Source organism: Ruditapes philippinarum, unplaced genomic scaffold, assembly GCF_026571515.1.
Source record: "Ruditapes philippinarum isolate M1 unplaced genomic scaffold, ASM2657151v2 ctg10486_1_1_1_1, whole genome shotgun sequence".
In the NCBI taxonomy this organism is placed as follows: Eukaryota; Metazoa; Mollusca; class Bivalvia; order Venerida; family Veneridae; genus Ruditapes; species Ruditapes philippinarum.
This window is the reverse complement of record NW_026860737.1, coordinates 39,337-49,701: the sequence shown is the minus strand read 5'-3', so window position 1 is coordinate 49,701 and position 10,365 is coordinate 39,337. Positions and strand designations below refer to the sequence as shown.

General features: G+C 32.6%; 1 protein-coding gene across 1 annotated transcript; it reads right to left on the bottom strand.

Annotated features, from left to right (window-relative positions):
• Window positions 1–26: 26 nt before the first annotated feature.
• LOC132713211 (DNA-directed RNA polymerase II subunit RPB1-like) lies at window positions 27–4,372 on the bottom strand. Its single transcript, XM_060695700.1, has 4 exons — window positions 4,258–4,372; window positions 886–1,072; window positions 603–730; window positions 27–129 (listed from the first exon to the last, which is right to left on the bottom strand). Exons 2-4 carry the CDS (start codon window positions 1,055–1,057, stop codon window positions 61–63), a joined length of 369 nt encoding a protein of 122 aa, XP_060551683.1. The 5' UTR covers window positions 1,058–1,072; window positions 4,258–4,372; the 3' UTR covers window positions 27–60.
• Between the last annotated feature and the right edge of the window lie 5,993 nt (window positions 4,373–10,365).

The following is a 10,365-nucleotide window of genomic DNA, read 5'->3' as shown; positions in this document are numbered from 1 at the left end:
AAAAGTCTGTAGATCGCTGGGCCTCAGCTACCAGACCTTCATCCAGTAACTTACACTGTGCTAAAAATAACTCTCGCTGTCTTGTTCCACACATAGTCTGTTACACTTGAAACACACCGCCTTCAAAAGCTGCAAATTATTATTTTAACTTTAACCCTTATCATGCTAAATATCTTAAATGGATTTGCCCATTATTTCCTTCTTGTTTTGTTTTGTTTGATTTTATTTGATTGGGTTTTAATTTGCACCAACAGTGTCCTTTCAAGTCTTTATCTCTGCATATTATTTGTCTTAAAGATCAATCTTATACTGAATTTTTCTATTAAGATATTTCATGAAGAAAGGCTTTCAGATAATTGAAAAATTTCTCTTATTAAATATGCAGCTCTGACTACCATACATCATTAATCAGTTCATGTTTTTTCACATGTTTTTTGTTGTTGTTTTTTTCAGTGGGTCCTTGTTATGATACCCCAAGATGTCCATCTGGCAGGCAACAAACAAAATTAAAACAACTTGGTGTATACACTTACAGTTCCTTAAGCTTGTTGTAAACAAAGTAAAAATAAAAAATTCCATGAAGAAGTCATGTAAATACTTACATGGTATAAAGTAGGGAAAATGACTGTGTTAAACAATGGTATGGCCAGTTTTATATGCCCCATATGTCCAGGACAGTTCTGACTGACGAGCCCACAAGTGGAACACGAATCAAACTTTTCACTACTACCTGAAATAAACAAATTCAATAACACATTTATTGGAAGAGTGACTCTGAAAATATTTTTTCAATCCTTGCAAATTCAGCAGTTTAAAGGTAAAAAGACACGTCTTCAGAGACTAGTTATTAATAAAAACACAAATGTTCTCATCTTGTTCACTTACCAAGTGCTGGGTCATACAGTCCACCAACATTGGCATGGCCAAGATTATCAAATGTTTCAACATTCGTAATTTCCTTCACACTCAATGCAATGATTTCTGCTGCAGAGTAAAAACGGAATTTCAATCCATTGATTGAAAACTGAGGATTTAAATCGTATGTCTTTAGCTCCATTTTCTACAACATAAACTGAAATAAAATAATATGAATGTCAACAAAACTGGGGTCTTTTTATCAAAACTACCAAAGATATATTGTGTTTATATTTTGGAGTCTGCAATATTTACTTTTTTGAGACTTGACGGTAAATGTGATTTCTCATTCTTGTGATAGTAGTTTAAAAACTATTTTAAATAAGACAGATATCCCATTTGTGTTGAAAGTTTTTTTCTATCCACAATTCACATCTCTGAATCCCAAGTGTCTGTGGACTAACCTGCATAAATTTATAGACTCTCCATAAAAATCATGAAATCCTGGACATGATTATGTTTAAAGCATACCATTATCTTAGAAAAAACAAAGTCATGATACTCATTTAGCATTTTCAGAATCTGTCCACAGCAAAATCCTTGTTCTACAATCCTAACCCTAACCTAAAACACACAAACTCGCTTGCATGATTTCAGTAGGCCACATTCCCTAGCCAAGAATGATAACTCCTGTTTCCCTGTCTAAAATTCTGCCAAATTATTCCCCTTTAAAATGAACACAAAGAAGGAACCTTTATTCATTACTTCTATCTTTTTTCAAGAAATAGAGGATATTTGTTAAGTTCAGAGTAAGATCTGAATATATTACACCGAGTGAGCACCAAAAGGTATATTTCACAAGCGCAGCCACGAGTGAAATGTGAACTTTTGGTGTTCACGAGGTGAAATATATTTCGATCTTACACTAAACTAAACAAATTTTCATTTTTATTACATGCAATCAAACGTTAAAAAGGACATTTTTACCTAATAATAAATGAATAGCGCGCCAAATAATTATACAATGTGACGTCATTTACGACGTCATGTTATTAAGTTGGTTTACAGTTCTGTGTACGCTAATATTTCACTGAAACAACGTAAGGAAGCTCCTGGATTCTGATGATTTGGTATGCCCTAAAATCAATTTCCTGGACTCTAAATTTGACAAATATCCGACATTTTGACGCATTTTGACAACAGACAAGAGCGACAATGTAAACTGTAATTTGATTGGTTATTCTAAAATAGAATACTGGAAAAGACTCGATATGACCAATGAGAAAAGCGCTTACAGACGTACCATAGGCAGCTAGCGTAACGATAAAAGCCGAAGCGTGCCGGTTTTTGGGAACTGTATAAAATATGACGAATGAATTTATTGTCTTTGTCGAATTTACATCGATCTCAAAAATGACCCAGGAGCTCACGAAATCCGCGGATTTCCGCGGATCCGCGGACAATCGGCAGCCCTGTCTATTGAAATACTGCATATACAAATAGTAAATGTCTGTAAGTGGAACACTTACCCTAACGCAAGTGATTTTGTATAGAAAAATAAATGTTGAAGAAATAATATTGTGTACAAAACAGGGCTTTTTCTTCCTTCTATTACAGAGGCCAATATAAGGCCCCTTCACAATTCAAAATTGCACTTTTTTTTTCACTAAGCGGCAGAAAAGAATTCACAATTTCAAGAGAGATTTCACAAAATGTTGGGACCTTGTCTTCAAAATACATTGTTTAATATTACCTTACCGGCTTCCAGTAAAACTTGATTTTCGCCAATCGCACAGATATAGTTTTACAGAAGCAGATTTTACACAGATAAAATCAATTATTATCAACCGTTTCCGAAATGCCAAGTAAAATGTCATTTGTTTTCCTTCACAATTTTATGACATATCGTGCTTTTTTTATTTGCTCTCACAAAATGAACTTGCCCAAAGGGGTACGGCTCATTGAATGTTCACAAAATATGTATTTGATGGTAGAAAACATTTATCCTAAGTCAGAAATGAATTCTAAGTCCATTCCCGTTACACTATATACTAATATATAGACAAGGGTAACAACTCCCATATGAAGGTGTCTATGCCCAATCAGGGTTTTTGCCTCGCAGTTTTTTACACGATACAGCATAAATAAAAAGGAATTATGCTATTTGTAGTCGAATGATTTATCTATCGAACCAATGTAAAACTTTTCTTATATCTCTAATATTTAACGAGTACTGGCCGTCAAAGTAACAAAAAACTTTTCATTTTCGCGAGGATGACATCGATCGTGGCTACGCAGGAAACACAAAGTTACACGACTGTTGCAATCGTTGGAGATAATATCACAAGCATTTATCATGCTGGGCAATTAAAAATACATAAAAGTTATCAAAATATACTAATAACCTATAATGACAATGTGATATAAACTCACCTGCGGCTTCAAAATATTTCCCCGTTGAAATTTCTATAAAACGTCGCCATCTTGACGAATGTAAACAACCGTCATCTGATTGGTCGGTATTTTTCGGAAATTTACGGGTATATTTTCGGGAAATAAATCGACCAATCAGATGACGGTTGTTTACATTCGTCAAGATGGCGACGTTTTATAGAAATTTCAACGGGGAAATATTTTGAAGCCGCAGGTGAGTTTATATCACATTGTCATTATAGGTTATTGGTATATTTTGATTACTTTTATGTATTTTTAATTGCCCAGCATGATAAATGCTTGTGATATTATCTCCAACGATTGCAACAGTCGTGTAACTTTGTGTTTCCTGCGTAGCCACGATCGATGTCGACCTCGCGAAAATGAAAAGTTTTTTGTTACTTTGACGGCCAGTACTCGTTAAATATTAGAGATATAAGAAAAGTTTTACATTGGTTCGATAGATAAATCATTCGACTACAAATAGCATAATTCCTTTTTATTTAAATGCTGTATCGTGTAAAAAACTGCGAGGCAAAAACCCTGATTGGGCATAGACACCTTCATATGGGAGTTGTTACCCTTGTCTATATATTAGTATATAGTGTAACGGGAATGGACTTAGAATTCATTTCTGACTTAGGATAAATGTTTTCTACCATCAAATACATATTTTGTGAACATTCAATGAGCCGTACCCCTTTGAACTTGCCCAGCAGGCCCCTTCACAATTTAGACAAAAAAATGTTAAAAATAGCTGCGGACGGATTCTTAAGTATAGAGTTAGGCTTCTTTTAGTAAACAAATAGTCCTGACCGAATGGTAGATCTAAGACATTGTTTAAGCAACGTCGCGAAAAGGAGTTACAAACTGATTCTGAGAGATAATAGAAGAGTGACAAGAAACTTTCAAGCGCTAAAGTTGTAATATATTATATCAATAATAAAGCTATTTGACATTTTCTCTAACCTGTGGTCTTGAATTAACAAAAATCACATTTTTGTTTACATTTTCGACATGTGTTGTGAACTGAGAAATATATTACTCGTGAAAACTGCTTTTCATCGAGCTGGGTACACTAATTCTACAGACGCATTTAATTTAGGTTGAACACTACTAATTTCGCTTAAGAAAACCAATACAAACCAAATTTTCAAGAGTTTATCAGTATATGATGATACAAAAATGTAAATTATCATTCTATGTATCATACCAAATTGACAAAAAAAAAAGTATTCTAAAAACTTTAACCTGGAAAAGTCTATTTTATACTATAAGCTATTGCAGGGTCTTTCAAATAGAAATTCTATTTGAAAGACCCTGGCTAATTGTCATAGGCACTGGGTTTTGGGATATTTAAAAACCCTTTTGAGAGGTTTGTAGAACTAAGATTTGATTGAATGTAATAAATTTATAACGGAGATGTCTCCATTCTAAAACCCTAATTTTTCCAGATGTTACAAAAAAGTGTTAACATTAACCTTAACAACTTGACCACAGACACCCCCCTATACCCCAGCTCTAGTTTAAATTTTCATTTAAAAATAAGTGTACAAAGAAAATTCAATACATGGTGCAAAGAGACTTGACTGGCATACAGGCCAAGTTCCTGTATTGACATTTTAAGGATATATTTTATGTTTTCCTAGTATGTAGATATTTATTAAATATAGAATAAATCCATCATCACATTTGATACAGGCATCATTGCTTAAAGTTAACTTTGTTTTTGTACTTTGGTCACACATGGTTGATTTTATAATAAGACCTCCTATTATATTCTTAAGTAAGTATGTCAAGTTTCAACCCGTTCTCTTTAGTAGATTTGGAGATACTACACATGTAGCTCGCACGCAAAGACTTGACCAAAGTGTGATTCTAAATGCCGACATCTGGGCGGGTACAATAGCTCTCACAGTCTCTCTATTCTTTGAATAGTCAAGCTTAAAATGTATTGTTTATAGTGACCTATAGACCAACATATAATTTGTATTTCCACATATTTTTCGTACTACTATTAATAAATCTATCTACCTTCCCTTCCCATTTCTCTCCTCTCTTCTTTTTCTTTCTTTTTTCTCTCCCTCCACTGCCCTCACCTCCCTTCAGCTAAGCTAATCTCATGAAGCTCAGTTCCAGTCCAGCCGAGCACAGCTCAGCTTAGCTCACCTCATGTTGCTTATATGGTCATAAGAATAAGGAAAACAATTAATTTTCAATTTTATTAACTAAAATATGCTTTTAATATGACATAACTGCACTACATTTAGTTCCAGTTCTGTTTCAAAATTTCTATAACATGGATTTCAAACACAGAGTTTCTTTTTAATGGATTTTCAATTAGCATTTTGCATTATACAGCGCAGAAACACTATTTCTTAACATAATGGTGTAAAAATTCATGAAAATCTAAAAGGATCAAATTACATTTAATTTATGTAAATGTATGGAATAAATTAATAAACTGTGGAAAAATGTTGTTACAAATCGAACAAAATCAAACTACGTATTATTTCTACAGCAAACACCTTCTCAATGCTCTTTCAACACTGTATCAATTAACATTGCAAATTGTTTACTTTTCAAATAAATTTATTCAATGAAATTTGGTTATTGTCTCATCAATAACCATGGCAGAATTTCAAGGAAAACCATGCTACAGAAATATTGACACACACAGCAACATGTCCGACCACAGTTTCATCCACATCTAAGGAGGGGGGGATCAATCATGGAAAACATTTGTTCTAAAAATCTGGCATGAAATGAGTTTTTTTTTTACCCACATAACTTTTCCCATTCTACAGGGAAACTGTCTAAAAGGCAATGGATCTAACATGTTTTCATCTAATTAAACATGACAAGATGTTATGCTAACACCAAAAACATTGAAATATTGTGTTAATGTAAAACATGTTAAAAAAAACACAATTATTCAAAATAACAAGAGCTGTCAGTAGAACAGGATGCTTGAATATTCCCAAACATGTAGATTGGTACTTCAACAAGAGCCTGGATAATGTAGAATTTTCTAAGTAAAAAAAAGGCCATAATTCTTTCAAATTCCATGTTAGTGTTGTAGGCCTTGGACAGTGACCTCCCAGTATGTTCTGAAATATAAGTGTACGAAGTTTTAACCCATTCACCCCAGTAGTTTTGGAGATACCAACTTGCATGCAAAAACTGAACCAAAGTTTGACGTCAACACTAACACCGTCACATCAGTGAATAGTCAAGCTAAAAAACAATACAGGGATTATCAATCAAGTTGGCAAAATGGAATCTCTTAAAACATACAAAACTGAAACATCTAACAATAAAACAGAGCCCTCAACATAATGTATATATACTATTGCACTAAATGGGACATTATATAATTATAATATATAATAGATTCGGGAAATACATATAACAACTTTATTTACAGTAAAAACAAAACACTTAAAACAACAAATATATTAAGACTGACTTGGTGGGGAGCTAAACTTTTATCACAAAACTACCTGGAAAATAATGTATCTACAATCAGTGAACATTGAACCAATGATAGGATAGCCCTTTATCGCAAATGTGAGCACATTAACAAATCATTTGTTTCAATTTCAAAAGATAACTTGAGAATGAACAATAAAATTCATTTTAATAGGATGACTAAAGTTTATTTTCTGTGGATAACTTGATATTAATGTACATTATTTTTCCTAAGACAACTAGATAATGATCAATTATGATCATTTTCATACGATAACTGTATAATAAAAAGTTATATTTACATGTATTTTTGCAAGTCGTTTTTTTTTTCAAAACAATAAATTTTGGAATTGCAGAATCAAATTTGGGATTTCAAGATCAAAATAATAAAATAAAACAGCAACAGGTATACAACTTCATCTCGGCAAGTATCTATTTTTCCAGTTCTTGATTTGGAGAGAAATTTGCAAGACCATCTGTACTTCAATTTTTGCCAAATTTAGTATCTTTGCTTAGGTCTCTTTAACAAACAATGGTTTATTTCAAGTTCAAAGCAGTATGCCACAAATTCTATTTCACATGTTAAGCTGGGTAAGCCTTTGATTAATTTATCAGTTACCTAGATATGAAAGCAAAAATGCAAAATGTCTGAGTACATAAAAAAGCCATATAAATCATCTTAACACATATATTTTTCATTATATAAAATTGATTCTAACATACAATTTTGACACATATCAACTATCTTTAACATCTTCTGAATGAACCGAATTCAGGGAACACATCACTATTATAGTAGGTAAAACATGGCAAAACAAGGAACATCGCAATGCGATGCAACCAGGTTTTCAGCAAAATATTTCACAGAAGCTTTGTCATGAAGGGGCATTTGTTTTTAATTGAACTTTTAGGAGGAATTATGGCTTTTTTAATATTCCTCAAAAAAAAATGATTGAGAAATTTTATGTTGTCTATTCGCCTTTTTTTCCCAAATGTTTTAGAAAGGTAAACAGTACTTTATTTTTGCTTAATTTTTGCATTTTTGCGTCTCTTGTCATTTTCTTTTGTCAACAATATTGGCGTGTGGTGTTTTGTGCGATATCAAGAAAAGTATGTTCACAATTTTAAAAAAATACTTGAATGATGTCTTGGATGAAACATGGGAATTTAGTGAGCGCCAGGGCACTTGATGACAAAGCTTCTGTGAAAGTTTGGTCAAAATCCATTGAGAAATGTAGGAGAAGTTGCGCACTGTAGAAATTGTTCACTATATATTTCTGTATAAGGAAAAAAATATACAAAGGGCCATAATTCGGTCAAATTATTATCCAATCACAAAAACCCCGACAATATGTGCCAGGCACTTGAAAACAAAGCTTCTAAGAAAGTTTGGTCAAAATCCGTTGAGAAATGTAGGAGGAGTTGAGCACAGAAGAAATTGTTCTCTATATATTCTGTATAAGGAAAAAATATACAAGGGCCATAATTCGGTCAAATATTATCCAATCACAAACCCCGACAATATGTGCCAGGCACTTGATAACAAAGCTTCTAAGAAAGTTTGGTCAAAATCCGTTGAGAAATGTAGGAGGAGTTGCGCACAGAAGAAATTGTTCACTATATATTCTATATAAGAAAAAAAACAAAGGGCCATAATTAGGTCAAATATATACCAATTGCAAAACCCTGGCAATATGTGTCAGGGCACTTGATGACAAAGCTTCTGAGAAAGTTTGGTCAAAATCCGTTGAGAAATGTAGGAGGAGTTGCGCACAGAATAAATTGTTCACTATATATTTTTATATAAGGAAAAAAAACAAAGGGCCATAATTAGGTCAAATATTATCTAATCGCAAAACCCCGACAATATGCGCCAGGGCACTTGATGACAAAGCTTCTGTGAAAGTTTGGTCAAAATCCGTTGAGAAATGTAGGAGGAGTTGCGCACAGAAGAAATTGTTTACGCCGCCCGCCCGCCCGTCCGCCGCCCGCCCCGCCCGCCGCCGACATACCTCAATCTAATAACCAGTTTTTTCCTTCGGAAAACCTGGTTAAAAATCATCAACATGAACTTTGTATTGAGGTAACATTTGATGAATATATAGAAATTAATTAAAACATAATTAATAACAAATCTTTTGGCAAACTCTCCCTGGATGTTCAAAATTCATGTTTTAGGAGTGGGACCAGTTTCAAATACTTGCATCTGATTGGCTAATTCAAATTTGAATAATGACCAATAAAACTCTTTCAATATTTAGACTGGTTATCAAAGCTTTGCATAAAATCTTATTATTAATAAGTCACTTATAATACTCCATGCAGGTTTTTTAGATATAAAAGCAAAAGGATCAGCGTAATAAAGATAGTGCTTATACCAATGCCATGGATTTCTGATATCTAACAAGTCATGGGACATGATTCATTGAATAAATAAATTACATATTGCAGAATAAACAAAATTGCAGAAAAAAATAAGCTGCAAATTATAATATTCCTATTTGACAGAACCAAACAAAAACATCAACATAGGATTGTATGCAATTAACAATTAAAATTTTATGCCAGCAAAATTATTTGAGATTTCTTTAAAATATGAAAAGTAATATTAAATAAGAGCATTGCACGCTCATCTGTTGAGTGCATGACATATATAGATAACCTATTTTTGACAAACACAAAAGTAAGTTAAAAAGGGACATTATAATTATGAATACTATAAATCTATATAATATATTCGGAGAATACATAATAAGCAAGAACTCCAAGTTTCCTGTTGATAGCTCTTAAATTCTTAGAATAATAGGCTAAATTAAAGTTTTTGTATGACCGCAACAGGGACACAGCAACCATAAAAGCTCGCCTTTTTTTTTTTCAAAATAGACAAACTAAAAACAATTTCATAATGGACAGAACCATAGCACACCACTGAAATTAAATCAAGCAACAACAATAAACCTATGACTGTTGACTGACGGTTTTCAAAAATTATCATAAAACATTAACAATGGAATGCTTATTGTCCATATAAAATAAAGCACCGTATTGCGCTCTATTACAATGTATGTAAATAAATTATGCACTATATATACAAACATAATTATTTTACATTTTCACACAACCAAGATGCACATCAAATATGATAAAACAATGTACAAAATATGATTACTTCATAGCAACATGATATATGATTATGCTTTTGTTTTTAAACTCAAATTTCCACTACTTTTTTTATACTCGTATATATATTTGAAACAAAATAATCAGTTTTAATTGATAGATGCTCCACAGTACTGCTTTGACACCTTTTAAAAAAAAACATTGACAGTCCTAATTTAAAAAATTCACATGATGAAATAACTTATAACTTATAAAATATACTTTGCATCCAACTATTAGATGATTTCCCTATGATATATATATCACATTAAACCTGCACCCGAGGTTTATATAACCGTTATACAACAAAATTTCTCAGCTCAAACACAGATCTCAGATATTTGACTGGTCAGAAACAAACACAGAATCTACAGTTGAGTTCACACTATAGGTTACATAAAGTGCACTAGGAGTGCACTAGATGTAGTGCACCAGACCTATTATATG

Excerpts from the sequence above, each read along its gene's own strand:
- LOC132713211 (XM_060695700.1), bottom strand. The coding sequence starts at position 1,057 with ATGGAGCTAAAGACATACGATTTAAATCCTCAGTTTTCAATCAATGGA. Across the intron at positions 731-885 it reads ACTGTATGACCCAGCACTTG|GTAGTAGTGAAAAGTTTGAT; the intron begins GTAAGTGAACAA and ends TGTTTATTTCAG. Across the intron at positions 130-602 it reads TTTTCCCTACTTTATACCAT|CTTTTGAAGGCGGTGTGTTT; the intron begins GTAAGTATTTAC and ends AATAATTTGCAG.